This window comes from Silurus aristotelis (genome assembly GCF_946808225.1).
Source record: "Silurus aristotelis genome assembly, chromosome: 9".
In the NCBI taxonomy this organism is placed as follows: Eukaryota; Metazoa; Chordata; class Actinopteri; order Siluriformes; family Siluridae; genus Silurus; species Silurus aristotelis.
The window spans coordinates 18,693,429-18,713,176 of record NC_139582.1 but is presented as its reverse complement, the minus strand read 5'-3'; the positions used below and the strand labels follow the sequence as shown (position 1 = coordinate 18,713,176).

Sequence of the window (19,748 nt, the reverse complement as noted above, 5' to 3'; positions counted from 1 at the left end):
CCTGGAAGTATGTCTACCATGTACCTGTAGAGATGGTGTTAAGGAGTAAAGGGTTTCTGGTCTGTTTATGGCTTTATATTCTAAATACACAGGTAATGGTCAAGAAATCAAGAAGGCTATTATACCAGCCTTGGAAAGCAGGACAATCACAGAAACATTTAAGCCGTTCCCACCCACTCCTACAGACACATTTCCCCGATCTGTCTCACTTTTGCAAAAAATGCTTGAACAGTCCTGCATGTTTCAGCAGAAAGTCTGTTCAATCCAACCTGCTCCCATAAACACTCTTGGCCAGTCTCACTTACTCCTACAAACTCTTGCAGATATTTAAACAATCCAACCTGCCCTTAGAATCTTGGACAAAAAGCAGACTTAGAAAACAATATTGGTCATGAAAATGTAATTTTCTTTATATTATTGATTTTGATTATTTATCCAAATGAATTTTTTTGTATCAGTTCATTAACGAACCAAAAAACCAAAAGGACGATACGATCACACCGATTTGCTACTCTTGTCTTCTACGGTGCGTCAGATGTCTTGCTTTCAGAACATCACGTGATCATGTCACACGTATTGCATGGAAACCGTGCACCTTTAGTGACCTGAGAGTGTTGCATGCAACCAGTCGTACAACAGCAGCCTGATGTGTTGACAGGACAGCTAGCTAGCCACTTGTGCAGGATGATGCGCATTCCTCTGAAGATTACACTCGGAGAATGATCTTATATATAGTAAATATCTTAAAATAAAACACCCCTGTTTATAGCACTTATTTATAGACGTTCTTCTGCGTGACAATAAAGGTTAAGCCAGGTCCAAGGCTAATCCATTCCTGAGGTCTTAGCATGGAACCATACTGTTAATCTCCCAGAATTCTCTCCCTTCATTTGGAATAATACAAAACCTTAAAAAAATATCACTATGTTTCATTTACAGTAAATAGCTTGAAGGAGAAGGAGAATAAAAGCCTGCATCAGGCACAGGAAAGCCCTGCTTGTGGGAACTGTATGTTTTAAGTGTACACTCAGTTGCACTCAGAGGTCACAGCAGTGGTGTCTGTCACCCTCTTCCTGGTCACGCTGCCACTTTTCCCCACCCCTTTATTTCCTCTTATAAACTGAACACAACAAACACAAGCGCTGGACTGTTCTGCTCTGCATTCATAACTTGGAAGTGCTCATCACTACTATTCACCTTTAGCACCTTCCTCCACTTCTAACGGTAAGAAGACCTTGATTATCTCATTTCTACTATTCTTATATAAATGTTTAGGACACGATACACAAATTGAATAATGAATGATTTTTAAAAATTGGCTTTAACATCCATAGCTTTAATTTAGATGATGGGTTTTGGTAACATTGGTAAACTACTGAACGCATTACTTTCTAAAAAAAAATATATCTAATATATATATTTGAAATACTATAAAAATGAGTCGATAAGGAAAAACACACAAGCACCACCAACATATTTGCATTATGTAATAATGCGCCTCTGGTAAATGTCTCTTTATTCAAATGACCTTTCAGAACATAATCAGGCTTTTGTAAACAACAAGAGGTTTTGTTCACTGTTACTGTAAAAGTATCATGAGTGTTACCCAGAATGTGTATGGTTAAACTGTCAGTTATCTAATATTATACAAAAATGAATAAATAATCACACCTGTTCTGTACATAACTAATGCTGCTTGCACACCCTTATCACCATGTCACATGCCTTATACCTCATACTCTACTTTTCCTCTTTGCACATTAGTGTATAATTACTACATGATCAGTGTACATTCGTACCTCATTCCTCTTGCACTGAGATGTTCCCTACTCACCACATCGTACCTGCACTTTTTTTATTGAACATAATATTCTAGGTATATATTCTATATAAATATCGATTCTAACTGCATTTTACTGGCTCTACTCAGCACAATGACAATAAAGATTAATCTTGTCATATGTGACCTAATAATATATAACATTAGTAATAACTAGATTAGTAATAATAATAAAAAAATAACAATTATGCCACAGAAAGAGACAATTGTTCACTATTAAAAAAAAATATATATAAACAAAGTAAAAAATACAGACAATCAATACCAAAAGTATTGCTATATGTTGGTCACATAACACAGTGACTTCCACATGACACATCAACTTAATGTTGAACTGTAACGATTCATGTTAAGGAACATCCTCAGGACAAGAGGGTTTTGAACAGTCATTCTCTCAATAGCGATTCTTTTTCCCCAACTTTTATATTCTTATGTAGTTTGTTATTTCCCAAATTTCCCAAAATGCTAAAACTGACAGCAGAGACTCCTTCCACCACTCGATGTTGTGTAGCACCTGCTTTTGGCGCGTATTGTGTTAATGCATCAGTGATTATGTTGACATCAAAACCTACATCCATCAAACCGTCTAAAATTGTACTCATGCTGACATGGATTACAGATCACATTATCAAGTTAATTTTAATACCCAGGAGGTCCTTCAAGGACAATTTGAAAACAATTTGAAAGTCATTTTGAAGAAAAATGTTTTCTGTAAAAACCCATGTGGGATGTGCAAGATAGATAGCTAGATAGCTAGATAGCTAGATAGATAGACAGACAGACAGACAGACAGACAGACAGACAGACAGACAGACAGACAGACAGACAGACTGATAAAATATAATTCTGTAGCACTGTGAGTTAGAAGCACACTCAAACTTTACAGTATAAATAAAACATAAAATATATTGTTGGAGTTGAATTTATATGAAAAAAGGACAGGAGTTTTTACCATGTGATCTTTTTTAACAGCTAAGAACAACAACAACAACAACAACAACAACAATCTTACCCCCTAGTGCTCCCCTCAAGTTTAGACATACTGTTTAGGAGAAAATTGCTAATATCTAAATTTTTCTATTCACTCAACTGATTTTGGGCTGTGTTTTAATACATCACCAAATTGTGCTCCAAATAAAAAAACGTTTATACCAAAAAAAAAAAAGAAAAAAAAAGATGTTCTTATATGAATAGGAAACGGTTATTGAATTTTCCAGTGTCTTTTACGAAATGCAGTCATGTTCAAGTCTCTTGGAGCTTTTAGCCAAGTGATTAGCATCATGCTAGCATGTCAACCTTCTCACACACAGCTCAGTAGACCTTTCTCTTCCTTATAACATTTGTTCACAATGAATTATAGCCTTACAACAGAAATATGATCAAAATCATGTTTAATATACAATTTTACCTACAAACTGTGTAAATCAGAGGCCCCACCCATTTATCTAAGGAATTGTTCTCAGCAATGTGAGGTGAATTTTTACAGGATATAAAGTAGCAGACGTTTATATTGAGGTGAACGCGTGAAGATTTGGTTCTGAAGTTGTTTCGGCAATGTTAAACTTTTGTTAGCTAACACGTTTTAATAGAATATTATCTTTTGACTGCAATTGAAGGACAATACAGGAATTGATGTTTTGGATTAATGTAAAGAATTATTATTATTTTTTTCCGTTCATCATCTATTTACACTACGGTTTCCTATTTTACCAATGATGCTCTTTAAATACCTTCTGATGATGATGCCAGCGGTTTCATGCCATCACGATGCGGCGGCGCTTTACTCCTTATTAGAACTGAATGACAAACTAGCACCAAAAGGGCTCATATTTTATTTTACAAACATATATATAACATTTGTATATAAAAGTATATTTTCTTTCTCATCGTGTTGCTCTTTGGCAGCAATTCAGGTCTTATTTATTTCACCTCACAACCTTTACTATAAATATCCATAACTGTGGCACTGGGCCATGCTTTTGTGTTTAAGCCTCCTTTTCACACCTGCTCAGAATAGCTCCAATTATCCTCTCTTGTCTTTTTTCTGCTGTGATGAAAGGCAGGAGTGAACGCTAGCAGCTGACCGAAGCACGGCTCAGTTCCCCTGAGCAGGTCATTTCTCGTCCCGTGTCTCGTTCTGCCTGATCCCTCCGGTCGCGATGGAGAGAGTTCAACACATCACCCGCTCCGCCATGCGCAGGGCCTCCCTGATCGAGGTCAACCCGCAGACCAAGCGCAACCTGCAGGAGCTCTTCGTCAACTTCTCGCTCATCCTCATCTGCCTGCTCCTCATCTACATCATCGTCCTGCTGATGTAAGGATGAAGGACGCACGTGGTTGGAGGAAGCCATGGCCTGGACGGAAGGTCGCACAAGGACAGGAATTTTTCTTACGTTATTGCTTGACATGCTGTGATAATTATTAGAAATTAAGTCAAAAGCTAGCTGTTGTTGTTGAGATTCTAGTTTCATTTCTTACCACATGCACTACACTCAACTGCCATATTTTCTCTAGTAACAATCCAGAATAATTATATTTCATTTAAAGGTATTTTGCATATTTTGCTCAGACGTGATAGAGCCATGTAAATAAAATTAAAGCTGCAGTATGTAATTCGTCAAAAGCTTCTCTAAATGTATAAAGATTATTTAAAATCAAAGATTTCTGCCAAATTCACTATACACCATATTGCTACACAGTGGATCTCGCTACTTTATGTGTTTTCTGGCTTTTGTTTACATTTTTTTTTCTGGCTTGGAAATGTCACCAGCAACGTTAACAAAGAGCTACTTTAAAAGTCAACCCATGTGGCCTTGTTTTTCTAACGTTTGCAATATGTTCTCAGCCAGCAGAGGGCGTTAGATGTTACAAAAAATATATATATATATTTTACACATTAGAAATTGATACCCAAAATATCGTTTCCTACTTTGTAAATAAAACATTGTAAAAATAAAATTTACAAAAATTACACTGAAGACTTATTGTTGTAATGTGACAGTTTTTTTTATACATTCATTTACAAACAACACGTTGCTTTTTTAAAATATTTTATAGTTACATTTTATGTTGTTGAATGGCGATGAAACTAGTTAGTTCCTATAATCTTAAAGAATAGTAAACTTTTACTATTAAAAAACTAAAAAAAAGGTTTTTTTTTACCTTTTCTGAGAGGTCTTACTTGCTTTGAAATCTGTCTGAATTATTATTATTATTATTATTATTATTATTATTATTATTATTATATTACTACTCTAACTGAAATTTTTTTCCTGTTACTCATATTTATATAGACATTTGCATTTAAAGATGACAGACATATTTTATTATAATTTTTTTTTTTATAATTGATGGTTTATTTGTTTCGTAACAAGACAAATCGAATACAAATATAAACAATTAATTGTGCAATTAATTGTAAATTAAATTGTTCAGAACTGGCAAGACAGTGTTGTTCCAACAGTTTCGGTCCTTCAAGAAGAGACAGATCTGATCTGTGCGATCGACGAAATCGGATAAACCTCTCCTCTCATATTGCATTAATGCCCAGGTCAAAGGAATAGGAGTATTATAATTATTCTTCATATTATTACTGAAATAAAAACAGGAAGTGAAGTTCACAGTGAAGTGCAGAACACAGACTAATGGACGACTGAAAAGTGCTGTTTTTTTTTTTTCGCATGCTCTTCTGGTGGAAAGTGTCAGAACGAGAAGTATTGAGACGAGAGTTCGGGCGACTCTTCTGGCGCCGCTGCTGTCGCGTCGTCTCTCTCACGATGGCTGCCGGACACACAAGCAGGAAAAAAAGAGGTTTAAAAAGTGAAGAGATAAAAGCACAAACCTGAGCGGCAAAACATATGAGGGAAACCGTGGTTCGAATCTCAACACGGATATATTTAAGTAAAGTCCTAAAGAAGCTAAACTGACCGTATGCTCAGTCTGGCATGGCACACGTCCTTCTTTTCTGACAATTACAGCCAAGCTAGAGTATTGTGGGAGTCTCAATCTAGTGTACGTGTGTGATGGTTGTCTTGGAGGACTCTGTGATTCACAAAGGATGGAGAACGTCTTGGGTTTGAATCTCAACACAAACATACTTCCATAGAAGCTACATTGTTCGGGCGCCCAGTCTGTGAGCTTGCTGTGAGTATGTGGGTTTTCTCCAACTGTTCTTTGACTCATATATCTGTAAAGTTGAATGTGTTATTTTTCACACTCTGCAGGATATCAGGTGGGAATCAGCATGCAAGTTTAGACACGAATAGAGGTGAAAAAAAGACGCAACGAAAAAGAAGCGCATACATACATTATATCACTGATAAGGTCAATTCAGATTGGGTTCTTTCGAATGATGTTCTTCCTGGAATATCTTTTCAGAGCTGGTAGATCGGAATCCATCACAATCCAATTACTACTACATTTCATTTGCGGGCTTTGTAAAAGATGATATTATTACAGGGCACAGAATAGGGTTATAGGACAAAGAGTCTTGGGTATGTCACAGAGTTCCTGTGACCTGCAGATGAAACAGCTACTAAAATGATATGCCCTGCAATAATCACTCAGGGTGAAAGACTTTCAGAGTTCTGCTAGGAAAGCAACTGGGAAAAACAAACTGGTCGTTGCAATCACATGCATTTTCTACCCAAGCGCTTCCACCCCGCTATCAAACGCTGCTTATGGTAGATTACGGGGATTCTTAACACAAGAACTAACAGCTGTCTTCCACATACACAAGCTCAAAGACCACCCACAATGTGTTAAAATCATTCTCCCGAAGGACCAAGTGTATTTATACACCAGTCTTATCCTAATATCCATGTGTTTTTAATAATAATAAAAATGAGTTGATCCTGAATATTAAAGTAAAGTAAGAGATGCTAACTAGCCAAAAAATGCTGCATTTGGCTAAAATAAATAATCAGACTTAAAAGGTCAATAAAAGTAAACACATTTTTAAAAAAAATCATTATAAAATACATTAAATATTTTTTTTTTTTTAAGTATTGGGGGGGAGTACTGGACAAAATAAATGCAATGGATTAAATTATTCTTTTTATTTATATGAATGCTTGTAAAAAAAATTGGATTAAATAAATAATCATTAATAATCTGTTTGGTGGGGAACCTTCCCAGTTTGAAAGTTAATGCAACTCTCAACAACAAAATCTGAGCATGGTCCACATTTTTTTTAAATCACCACCATCTTAAAAAAAAAGCTGCAAAAACACCAGAAACATGAAGGAAGAATGAGAAGAATCGGATACACAAACATTGATAATGATATGCATCGCATCCACATATTAAAACATGCAAATACAAAAAAAATGTAAATAAAAAAATCTATGGACACGTGAAAAGGAGGACATAAACACTAAGGCATGCTCGCTTTTCCATTCCGATGCCATCTATCTATCTATCTGTCTGTCTGTCTGTCTGTCTGTCTGTCTGTCTGTCTGTCTGTCTGTCTGTAAAAATAAAGATAAATATAATAATAAAGATCACACAGTGTGTATGTGTACGCCAGTGGTAAGCAAAATCTACGCTTTCTGTTCCTACATGACGGTGAGAATAAAAAAAAAATTCTTCCGAGAATATGTTGCCCATGCTTTTAAAAACACGACACAAACACTCTTTCTGTGCATCGTGCCAGCCAGATGCACTGAAGAATGTGTGAAGGGGTGATAAATGCATAAATAACCAACCAACCAAATAAATAACTAAAAAAATAAACAGCAAACACACACACAGTAATGGCTGTGTGATCAAATATGGCTCTGGTCACGGTGAGTCTGTGTGTGTGTGTGTTTTTGTGAATTAGTGTAATATAGAGGATGGACACTGGACGAAGAGGCGGGGCTCACCTGCGCGTGGGCAGGGTCAGGGACGGAGCTTTGTGCTCTGCGTGCTGATTGGGGGAACTTGGGACAGACTCTACGCTGGTAGGCCCCGCCCCTCTCTCTTCGGCTTCCACAACACTTAGGTTTGGAGAGCTGACGAATCGGATTGCAGCTTTTCTACTCTTATGCTAAATCGGAAGGACACAAACAGAACGTTTTTTTTTGTGTTGTTTTTTGGGGGGGATCACTATATTACTAGCGAGGGTTTAGCTTCCTGCTTCCAGGTGAGGTCTCTGGACGAGATAAGAAAACATGACGAGAGAATGGCTTGGAAAGCAAAAGGAGAGGTCGATGTGAGGGAGCGGGATTTCAAAAAGGGAGACCACGTGAACATTTCATGACAATGAGAGGCAAAAACGTACAAAAGAAACCCCAACATTTCATGCGCAATAACCCATTCCTCACTATTATTATGATTATTATTATCATGGGATGGGATGCATCAGTATTTCAAAAATTAGCATTCGCCTTAATGCAAAAACATGAAAATCAGAGTGCCATGTCTTTGCGTTTAAAATAATGGATGTTATTCATGACAGAGGCACATGAAGTCCTCAACTTAACCCTTAGAACCTCAGCATTATAAGTGAGCTTTGTGCTTAACAGTAGCATGTGTGGGAGATCTGGGAGGCTTAAGCTATAGCTCGTCTAATTTCCCTTGATTGGTATGGACTGCTTTAGAACCTCAACCCTACTAAACATCCTTTGGGATGAATGTGAATGCACAAATGTCCACAAGCACCCTCCAAATCCAGTGGAACATCTTCCCAGAAGAGTGGAGGTTATTATAACAGAAAGTGGGGACTAAATGTGGAATGGAACACAATCTTATGGTCAGGTGTCCACAAACTTTTGTCCATAGAGTGTTTGTTGATCACTCTGGATTGTAACCCAGAAATTGGGGGGATTTAATACTTTTATATTTCACTATAATAGTAAACAAGGTGAGTGTATTTTCCAGAAAACCCCCAGCTGCTTGGGTTTTAAGGTGTTAAAGGCACAGATTGGATTTGTGGCACCTTTCAGAGCGTGTGATAAAATACAAAGCGAGCGTTTGTACCTTTATGAGCGGATTAATGACCCCCACGTTGGGGCTGGTGTTGAACACTTTATTGAAGCTTGTATCTCGATTTACCAACTCCAGCTGGTAGAACTTCTTATCATCCTGAAACAAAGAGAGAGTGAGGTGTGCATGAAACCCTTTGTGAGGACCAGTGTGTAAGGTCACACAGCAACTTGAACACACACACTTACCACCAACTTTTTGACCAGAGACTCTCTTTCGGCCACCATCTCTCGGAGCTCAGTGATCTTCTGCAAGTCCTCCGACCTGCTCTCACGATTTCGAAACTTGTCCTCGGTTCCCTCCAGCCTTTACACAAACACACACACACACAAAAACATTCATTGTAAACTAGGGAAAGATGATACCACAAATTTTCTTTTCAATTCCATAGTAGCACAGCAACAAGACTCAGAGTAGTTATACTGCATCAGCAAGGTCTCTCCCAGGCAAAGATTTTAAAGCAGATGGTTTTCAAGATGTTTTACAAGCCATGTTAAGGACTGTAGATTCAGTTGTCACCTAAGAAACGTTTGCAGGGACAAAGTGCTCACAAGAAATATTTATTTCATGTTATTCTGCTCTTATTATCTTTTGTTAATTGATAATAAAAAGTTATTAACACTTCTACTTTACTAACTATTTTTGATTCTGTTTTTTTTTTCAGGCATTGTGTTTTTTTTCTTTGGTGATTCTGACTATTTAGCTTTTGTACAGATGGCCTCTAGAATACTTTGGTAAACAGAGAAGTTCATGTCAACTCAATGACTGCAAGTTGCCACGGTCTTGTGGCTGCAAAACAATCCTACATAAGCACCCTTTTTGGATTTTGGTTTTCTTTTTGGCTGTACATACACATACAATATATATAGATTTTGTCATTTTTATTTTTACTTACAGGATTTGAAGGGCTGAGATCTTGTCCTTCAGCAGCTCCTGAGCTTTGTTAAAGTCAGACAACATGATTTGTGTCTCTCTGTTGTGGCTCACGCTGAGCTCGCCTAGCTCTCTCTCATGCCTCTTGGATAGATCTTGTTCATGAGCCCTGGAAACACATTTTCACTCACAGTTAGCATTCAAAGCATGCACACACCAGCAACATACTGTAACGGTCCTCAACATTCATTAGACTAGCAGTTAGCATTGCTACAGATTCAGGGATCCAGCTTCGATCCTGATCTCAAGCTCGAGTTGCTCTGTGTTCTCCAGTTTCCAGGACTTTTTCTGTTATATATTTTGAACTATTCCTGGGACTGAGCGATGATCTGCACCAAACTAGATTTTTTTCGTTTGTTTATATTTTGAATTATTCCTGGGACTGAGCGATGATCTGAGCAGGTGGTCTGAACGCTCCATTTAATGCACTGAAGAATTCAGTCAAACACAATTTAGCGATTTTAAAGATAACACTAATGTCGCACAGGCTTGCAATTTAATATTAAGATATGGAGGTGAAAGAGAGTAAAATACATGGTGCTAAGAGAAAAATCTGGTTGTGTATGTGTTTTTATGAGCGTGTATAAGAGAGAGAAAGAGAGCGAGAGAGAGAGAGAGAGACCTATTGCTTCACTCAGCCTCGGGCCTGCCAGAGAAAATCACTTCCTCTGCCCTCCTAATTCCTGCTGTATTAACCTTTATACACACTGCACTGCTGGTGGCACTTTTTTCATCAAGAAAAATAGCTTTCGACCAAATTGCTGCACCACACACATATACACACACACACACACACACACACACACACACACACACGTGCTTTTCTTTCCCTCACAACAAAAAAGTCGTTTCATTTTACTCATGAATTTTTATTTATTGTACAACACATCCGTCTTCTTGTCTGTAATCAAAATGTAATCTGTAATTCTTTTTATTTCAGGAGTAGATAATCAGTTGTAGTACTGATACTTCTTGTATGTTTTCGCCAAAGTACAATTACATTTATGAATTACCAAGCCTCATTTTTCTAGCTTCCTGCTTCACATTTTGTCACTCATGTCCCCTAAATTTTACAAAATATACACTATTTATAAGACAAATGTCACTTGACACCTGACTTTTCCAGCCATATATGGTTCTTTCTCGAAGAAAAAAAAAGTATATACTGTATATCTTTGAGTGTGCTGGCATTAGATGATTATTTCACATGACAATGCCCCTGTGTGCAAAGCCAGCTCCATAAAGATATGGTTTACATGGGTTACAGTGAAAGAACTTCTGAAAGAAGTCTGAACTGAAGTACTTACTGCACCCCAGGCCTCCTTACATCACCTACAACAGCACCTGACTTTACTAACACCCTTGTGGCTGAATGAGGACAATAAACTTCCACAACCTCACTATCTAAAAACCTAGTGGAACATCTTCCCAGAAGAGTGGAGGTTATTATAACAGTGAATCAGGTCTATATGTGGAATGGGATGTTCAGAAAGCACATAAGAATCTTATAATCAGGTGCCCACACTCTTTTGTCTATTTGGTGTTGGGGTCCTTTACCTTAGTATACAAGTGTAGTATAATTTTATTAGGATTATAATTAGTCTGGTTAATAATTAACTTTCTACTATTAAGCCTCTTATGCCACTGTATGAATTTAGACTCACAACACTGCAGGGAATCTCTGAAGCCACCGGTCAGTCCCTTTAATAACGACTGCTGAGAAGAATGCGTTTCACAAATAGCTAACGTGAGTGATTAACTCCCTGAGTATTGTTCTGGTGTACAGTGTCATGGCTGGAATGTGTAACACATGAGCAGCTGCCGCATGAGATCTTTTTTTAGTCCTCACTTCATCCCTTTATCTTGTTGTCCAGATGTCTCAAATTGTCTATCTATCTATCTATCTATCTATCTATCTATCTATCTATCTATCTATCTATCTATCTATCTATCTATCTATCTATCTATCTATCTATCTATCTATCTATCTATCTATCTATCTATCTATCTATCTATCTATCTATCTATCAATGGTTCATTGCGCATAGTGCATTTATTCTTGAATTTAACCCTCTGCTTTGGTAGCATGTTGCATCCCTGTGTGTGCATGTCGGCATACATTTAAACAGTATGAAATTAAAATTTTACTAAACAAATATATCCATGTACAAATGGTAAACTTTTTTTTCCATGAAAAACCCTCCTTTAGCATATATAACAGCTTTACACACGCTTGACATCATTTTCTCCAAACATTCAGCTGAAAAACTTTGCTGTGCCTCTTGTAAAACTTCCCAGAGGTGTTCGTCATCACTTAAAGATTTCTTTCTGAGAACCAGTTCATCCCAGAGCAGTTCAACAGGATTTAGGTATGGTAACTGGCCAGGCCTTTCCATGATAAATAACACTGTAGATTAATGTTTACTCTCTAAATAACCCTTAAAGAGCTTGGACGCATGGTTGGCTCAATGACTAATTGTATGGTAAAGTCGGTTCCAATGAGGCGCAATCCAGACAAAATGACATGGTGTTGAAGTATGGAATGGCGGCCATGTTGGATCAGTATTTGTTTCCACCAGAAATAAGTCTCCAACCTTCCCCGGTCCAAAACAACCACAAACAATTATCATTCAGTGACTCTTGATGAACAGAGCATGTCATCTAACATTGCCTTTGACTCCCTATGCATCTGTGTGCGCCTATATATTGTTGATCCATTCTCAACGCACCAAACACCTGCGTGTATCAGTGTTTGACTAAAATAAAGCAGCTGCTTCACACTTCATCTTTGCGTAACTGTTTATTTAATTAACGCTTGGCAAGCAAACCTGATCTGCAGATTGGCTTCACTGCGGACACGCAGAACTTCTTTGCCCTTCAGCTCCAGCTCTTTGGTTAGCTTGTTGACGGTTTCATTCAGAGAGTGAATCTCGTTTTCCAGATCTGCGACACGGTTCTTCCTGCAGTTCGCCTCCTGCTGCAGGTCTGAGAAACTAACCAGCAGATCCTGTTCCTAAAATACACAAATGAAGTCGTAAGGAAAACGTAAGAATGCTTTATTACTGAACGCTACCCATAATGAGTCATTCGGCCCCCCAATTAGTCCTGTACTCCTTATCTATACCCTCTGCTCAAGTAGAGCAGCTTTCAAAGCTTTAACTTCTGTAATTATAAACAACTGAGTTGTCCAAGACCTGGATTTCCCAAGATTTCTGAAAGTGTGCTGTAGTGTCTGCAAACCAGATGTTAGGTCCTGTAAGCTGCAAAGTAGAAAGATTTTTTGTTACAGATACTTAAACGGACTGAAGGTTGGGAAATCTGAAGGCCAAGTCAAGACCTTGAACTTTTTGCCATGTTCTTTAAACCATTTCTAAACAGTGTAATGGTAAATATTATTCTACTGAATGAGATACAGATATATTAGGGCTGTCAAAATTAATTAGTTTAATCATGAGTTAACTCATGACCATCACATGATTAATCGTGATTAGATATTTTAATTAATTGACAGCCTTTGGAGACTGATGACATCTTCCCAGAAGAGTAGAGGTTATTATAACAACAAATTAAATGTTAAAAAGGATGTTCAAAAAGCCCACACTAATCTTAAGGTTAGGTGTCCACAACCTATTGTACATTTTGTACATATCATAGCATGATATTTCCCAGTTTATATGTGCTTGGAAATATGTTATAATGGTGTTTGGAAATGAGTAGAAAAACCGAGAAAAATAATATCAAATAAGTAATATCCGATTCATCCACTATACAATGAAATAAATCTGAAAATTAAAATGTAATAAAAAATAAATGGCATTTAATAGACTGTATATCTACTATTACGATAAAAATATTAAGGTAAGGGTGTTTAAAACAAAATATGGGCACAACCTGAAACTCCAAATGCACCTTTTATTTAAAAACAAAACAGCACATTGGCAGTATAATCATTGATTAGAGTCCCTTGTACAGCCTCTCTTTTATAGCTGCACCAAAAAAAAGGCTAGACAGAAAAATAAGGAAATGGTGAAGGGAATGAGAAGCAAAGAATTCTTCTGCAGTCTTCTGCAAAAAATGTGCAGAAGACACTAATTTCTGTGATTCATCATTTTCATCGTTTACTTCCCACTAAAATGGGCCTCGAAGCGAATTTATCACTGGTATGAGCGAGCACAGGTTCCTTCAACCGTTACCTGTTCCTGACAGCCTCGTTTATTTCCACACTTAACTCTGGGGGTCGCACAGACGTGTCGCATCCTTCATATTTTTAAATAAATCCAGCTCGAGAGATTCATCACAGCAGTGGTTTTTCTGTTTTTTTCCCTCTCTGTTTCAGTGTCTAAAACTAGGAAGCAAATCCATGGCTTTTTTGCTTTATAGGATGTAAATACATTTTTGGAGTCAGCTTCAAAATGGAAAACTTCTTGATGAACATGTTGGTGGGCGGGTCTAACACTTGGTCCCGATTGGTCGAAAGGTTTTTAGTCATTTTTTGTTGATATGTTGTACTGTAAGTAAAATTAGTTTCCTGATTCACCAGGCTTTGGAAGGATTCTCCAGTATCAGCACTTTGAAACAGTTAAAGGTAAAGATTTCATTTTTGCATTTTACAAAATCTTCCTTTTGTTTGAATCCTAATCTGATCTTTTGCCTTCTGGGTTTGTATGTTCGTATTGCTTTAAGTGAGTTTTTTTTTTTTAACAGGGAGGCTTCAAAACCCAAGGGATTTAGTATTCCTGTTAAAACATACTACTCTTCTGGATTTATCCCTTTTTCACCAGGTGTTTTTTTTTTTTCGGTCTCTTGTTAAATGTTTAATGTGAAATATTTACAATATCAGAGCCTCGACTGAAGATGTCAGTCCTTTTTTGCCCCGTATCAGAACTGTTTTTTGATTTCACACCAGGCATGTTTAATAGCCACAGTCTAGTGACTCATTTTTAGTGCCAGCAAATATAAACAAAGAAACAAAACACCAAAATCACCAGGAAACAAGAACCATAACCTGAACCGTGGACAAGGACTGTGAAAAACAAGAATACTACCACCACCAACACCCAATACAAAACCGTACAAACGATACCACCGCTACTAAAAACAGCATTACCACGACCAAAACCACCACCACCAACAATAACAGCAATACCACCACAACACCATCAGCAATACCAAAAACACTACCACCACCCCTGACAACAGCAATACCAACACCATCACCAAAAACACCACAAATACAGCAATACCAAAAAACACAATCAGCACCACCAATACCAGTGAAAACAACAGCAATACCAACACAACCAACATCATCAACATCTCATACAAAATTGTGCCAACAATACTACAACCACTACCACAACACTAACATTACTTACAAAACTATACCAATAGTACCTCCACCACCAACAACAATACCTTTAATAACTGGAGCACCAACAAAAAACAACAACAATACCATCACAACCCGAATACAAATCAATACCACCAACCCCACTACCACCACCAACAGTAACGCAATACCAACACGACCATCAACGAAAACACCAGCACCGCTTACAAATCTATTACAACACTGCCACCACCAAAACAACAACAACAACAACCATCAAAAACAATCAGGAGACAACCTGTGAGGTGTGAAGTGAAACTATATACATAGTCCTTTTTTTTTTTTTATATTTTTCAGTTATTACCAGATTTGCTTGTAGTGCAGTTTGAAGTGTACTCAGAGTGTGTGTGTGTGTGTGTGTGTGTGTGTGTGTGTGTGTGTGTGAGTGTGTGCGTCAGATGATCTGTTGACATCAAAAACAAAATTTTAATTATGTGCATGAAATTGGTTCAGTCTGCAGTGTGTGTGTGTGTGTGTGTGTGTGTGTGTGTGTGTGTGTGTGTGTGTGTGTAAATCACTTACATGCTGTTTGCAACACTCCACTGTTTTGTCCAGCTCTCTTTTGGCCACTGTGTTTTCTTGCAGGTGTTTCTGTCTCAGGTGCTCGATAGCTGTAGCATGCAGATGATTCAGCTCAGAACGCAGAGAGGCTTCAATGTGCACGCAAACACACACACATGCAAGAAACACAAATATGTGTTTAGATAGAGTAGTACAAAACAGTACAGTTAGTTTGTACAATATATTCATTATATCTTAAAGTTTGTTGATCTGAAAGTCGATTATTCTTTCAAATTAATATCCTGAAAAAATGGAATGATGTTATTTAATTTTTATATGCTATTTATAGTTATATTTCACTCAATGCAGTGAACAGTTTGTCCCTGTTATTAGTCCCTTATATTATAGCCACTTTGTGAGGAATAACAAGATTTGGACGCATGTCCAAAAGGCCTAATGAAAGCCCTCTCCAAGCTGATCGCCTAAATATATACAAACAAACAGACACCCACCCTGTGGCTCCGCCCACTTGGTCGAATAACACATAATTTGTCATTTTTATTTATTTTTTAATTATTAGTCTTATAGATTGTGATACCATGGTACCAATAACATATTGCAATCAGTAATGTTCCATTACTATAAAAACTGTACAGCTATGAACCTGATCACATGACCCATCAAATGATATGTGATGAACCTGGTTTTAGTTTTCCTGGACCTCTGATGCATCAAAACAAAAGCTTTAACTATAAGTGCTCTACTTTGTCAACACTTTGAAGCTCTTTTATTTAGTATAACAGTAGTTTTAGTATTGATTCCTTTCAGTAACTGTCTCGAAGGTCACATTTGATGATGGTGATTGAATGGTGGATTGTGTGTGTTTTTTTTTTTAAATCATACCCAGCATGGCCTTTCCCTCATCTTCGAGCTCGAAGCGAAGAGTTTGCAGCTCCTGATTTGACTGTTGTTGCAAAATGTCCAGCGTCTGTCTTTGGGCTTCTTTGAGCGCATGCAGCTCCTCACGCTGCTCCTGCTTCAGACGATCCTCCAGCTCCTTCACACATACATACATAAATGAATCTCTAGCTTGGTACAAGTCCTCTAAATCCTTCATTGAATTCTATTTAACAATCGAAAAACCACGTGAATATTAAAAGATGAAATTGTAATAACGTCCAGCACTGTTATTAGAAGTAGCAGTTTGTTTAGAAATGGTAATGTATATTAGAGCATCAATACAACATTGTGAGAACGCCAACGCACAGCTCCATTGCAAAACATTACAGAAACCACAAACTTACTTTCCATTATGTAAAAGATCAGTGTCAAACGCCTGCTAAAGAGCCATTCTATTTCAGCCAAGAACATCCCACGATCCACCCACCAAATACCCCAAAAAAAAAAAAAAAAAAAGAAACAAGGCACATGAGGCCTGTATCATCATACACACAAGTGTTATGAAATGAAAGCTGCCTCTCTGCTTTATCTATTTATTTATTGGTAATCTAAGCCCAAAGCAGCTTATATAAAGGAATCCTGAGCATAAGATTGCTTTATGAACACCCCATTCCACAGTTAGACCTCATTTGCTGTTCTAAAAACCTCCACTCTTCTGGGAAGATGTTCCACTATATTTTGGGGGATTACTGTGTAAGCCATGTGTTCATGTTCTGGCTTTGGGCACAGGGGAATTAACATGCTAAAAAAGATTTGGTTCTCCTAGTTCAAGTAAAGGAATAATTGCATGCTTTCACATCCAAAGACGTCGAATACAATCAAGTATCTCCAACTTTGTGGAAATATTTTGCAAAAGAATGACATACTGTATGGCTGGAAAAGTTGGGTGTCCTTTTGGTGAATACTTTTGTTCATTTAACATTTCTCTTAACTAACATTTTAATATTATATTGTAGCTGCATCGCATACTGAACTTTGAGGTTTGATAACATGATAAGTGAGAAGCCCTTGCTCTACTTTTAACTTTAGACAGAGTGGAGTTGATGCGTGTAAAGAATTTACTGTACATGTGTATGTCTGTGTGTGCACATACACTAAGTTCAAGTTGGCGTGCCTCCTCCAGGTCCTGCATGGTGCAGCAGTGGGCGTCCTGCAGATGGCGCTCTCGTTGCTGATGCTCCAGCGCCAGCTCGTGCAGCTCTTGGGCCAAGTGCTGCCGCTCCTGGGTGAACTGCGACTGCAACTGCTGCAGAGCGCTGTTTGACTGCGAGAGCTGTAGCTCCAGACTTTGCTTTAGTAAGGAAATCTAACACACACACATACATAACAGAATATAAGATAGAAACATGGTCAAACACTATCAAACAAAAATAGCATAAAAGAAGATTAATGTAAAAAGGAGAAATATAAGGTGGTTATGAAGAAGTCCTGTTAAGACATTTACTGTACACTGGGCATCATGTGCCATGTCTACTCCACCAACACCAACTCCCAGATTACAAACTATGGCCCTAATCACATGATCTTCTCCCTCATTCTACATCCCTGGACCTTTGATGCACCAATTCAAAGCTTTTGGGGGGATTTTGTACATATCAAGGATCCCAGTGTAGCTTTCCATTGCCCTACTGATGTTATTGATGTTTTTTCATAGATACTTTATGGTATTACCCCGGGCTGGTTTGTTGAATGATTTTGTGTCAAGCCTTGTTACATCTGTTTGATGATTACTTCATCCACAACCATCGTTGTTACACTTTACCCTTTTGGATTTGTTTGCTTCGGTCGATAAAACTATTCTCGTGTGTCCAAACCACGTGTGTGCCTGAGAGTTATGATGTCTTGGATGTAAAGTTAAAAAAATCTGTATTAATTTGAAGAAATAAATTCTGTCAAATGGGTGATTAAGAAGATCTCATTCCATTTTTTTATTACCTCGAAGTAAGAAATTCCATTTTTCCCCGCAGAGATGAAACTCTGAGCTCTTTCTGTAAAGCCCAATTTACACCATGACTCATCAAACCAGACGTGACCGACCGTTTACGGCATCAGTCCTGTCTTTGTGCGGAATCAATACACAAATCCTTATGTAAGATAAAATCCAAAAGAAGAGACAGAGTTCACCGATCTTATAAAATATTAACTTTTTTCTCTCTGATGCACTCGGGCACCTTGAAATAGCTGCAGACTTTTATGTAGTATTTGAAACCTGGAAAAAAGATTTCAATAAATGGCCAAATATGCGTCTTGTTAGAAAGAAGAACTAAATTACATCCTGCAGGAGATGCAATATCCAGATCCTTTGCATTTCTGTAGCTCAGATTCAGGAAATCACATCATGCCTTTGGAGGCAGTGAATAAATCATCCACTGATCGATTAGTGATTGTGGTGTGAAAGCAATCCAGAAGTCATAAAACCACCAGAGAAACACTATTGTTAGATGCAGACATTTTACAATAGTTAGAGTCAATGGTTTAACTGGTGGGGCAAAAAAATAGTATAATGTGCTGCCATACAGTATGTGGTTCTTCCCCACAAAACTGGAAGCATACAATTGTATATGATGGTTGTTGTAGCATTAGATTCTCTCTTCACTTGAACTAGAAAATCCAAACCTGTTCCAGCATGACAATGCCCTTGTGTACTTAGCAATCTCCATGAAAATATGCTTTACATGGGTTGGAGTGGAAGATCTTTAGTGGCCTGTTATGGAGCTCTAAACCCTATTGAACACCTTTGGGATGAACTGGAAAACTGACCTGAGACCAGGCCTCCTCACCTCACCTACATAAATACTTGACTTTGGTCTGAAAGATCCCAAATCCACAATCACACTCCAAAAACTAATAAAACATATTCCACAAAATGACAGAAATCTGTTTTACTGACAGAGTGTCAGGATTATGTCCCTGGACCATGGTTCCCAGCATTCACTGCAGCCATGTCAAATGATCACTGCCCCTAAATCAAGCTCTCTTGTAATTAGGTCCGTATATTACCGTAAACTTTACTTTTCACAGGACTTAATATCTTACATTTGTCGTTACACAGTTCTTTTTTATTGTTTATGATCCTCACCTTCATACCGAGGTTATGTTTTTTTAAATTTTTTTTATTTAAAAATATTCTGCACTGGCATCCGATCGCCTGTAACCTAG

The 19,748-nt window shown here is 37.7% G+C and overlaps 2 protein-coding genes across 4 annotated transcripts in view; one reads left to right on the top strand and one right to left on the bottom strand.

Moving 5' to 3' along the window:
- The first annotated feature begins 1,073 nt into the window (after positions 1-1,073).
- Positions 1,074-4,818, top strand: pln2 (phospholamban 2). 2 transcript variants are annotated; one of them, XM_083550346.1, is made up of 2 exons: positions 1,074-1,224; positions 3,904-4,818. In XM_083550346.1, the coding sequence occupies exon 2, from the start codon at positions 4,000-4,002 to the stop codon at positions 4,156-4,158; it is 159 nt and encodes a 52-aa protein (XP_083406472.1). In that variant the 5' UTR covers positions 1,074-1,224; positions 3,904-3,999; the 3' UTR covers positions 4,159-4,818. The 2 variants fall into 2 exon arrangements, with proteins under 2 accessions (XP_083406472.1, XP_083406471.1); XM_083550345.1 differs by having other exon boundaries at positions 1,082-1,224; positions 3,900-4,818.
- Positions 4,819-5,172: 354 nt separating this feature from the next.
- fam184aa (family with sequence similarity 184 member Aa) overlaps positions 5,173-19,748 on the bottom strand; it is a 29,305-nt gene continuing 14,729 nt past the window's right edge. Inside the window, exons 10-18 of one of the 2 annotated variants that reach the window (XM_083550302.1) lie at positions 17,683-17,895; positions 16,533-16,686; positions 15,651-15,778; positions 12,568-12,752; positions 9,702-9,848; positions 8,995-9,112; positions 8,801-8,905; positions 7,705-7,868; positions 5,173-5,620 (exon numbers count right to left, since the gene is read on the bottom strand). In XM_083550302.1, the coding sequence (XP_083406428.1) occupies positions 5,542-5,620; positions 7,705-7,868; positions 8,801-8,905; positions 8,995-9,112; positions 9,702-9,848; positions 12,568-12,752; positions 15,651-15,778; positions 16,533-16,686; positions 17,683-17,895 (1,293 nt within the window). In that variant the 3' untranslated portion in view covers positions 5,173-5,541. The remainder of the gene's footprint in view (positions 5,621-7,704; positions 7,869-8,800; positions 8,906-8,994; positions 9,113-9,701; positions 9,849-12,567; positions 12,753-15,650; positions 15,779-16,532; positions 16,687-17,682; positions 17,896-19,748) is intronic. The other variant, XM_083550303.1, reaches the window with a different exon arrangement.

Coding starts and splice junctions, on each gene's coding strand:
- pln2 (XM_083550346.1), top strand. CDS start 4,000: ATGGAGAGAGTTCAACACATCACCCGCTCCGCCATGCGCAGGGCCTCC.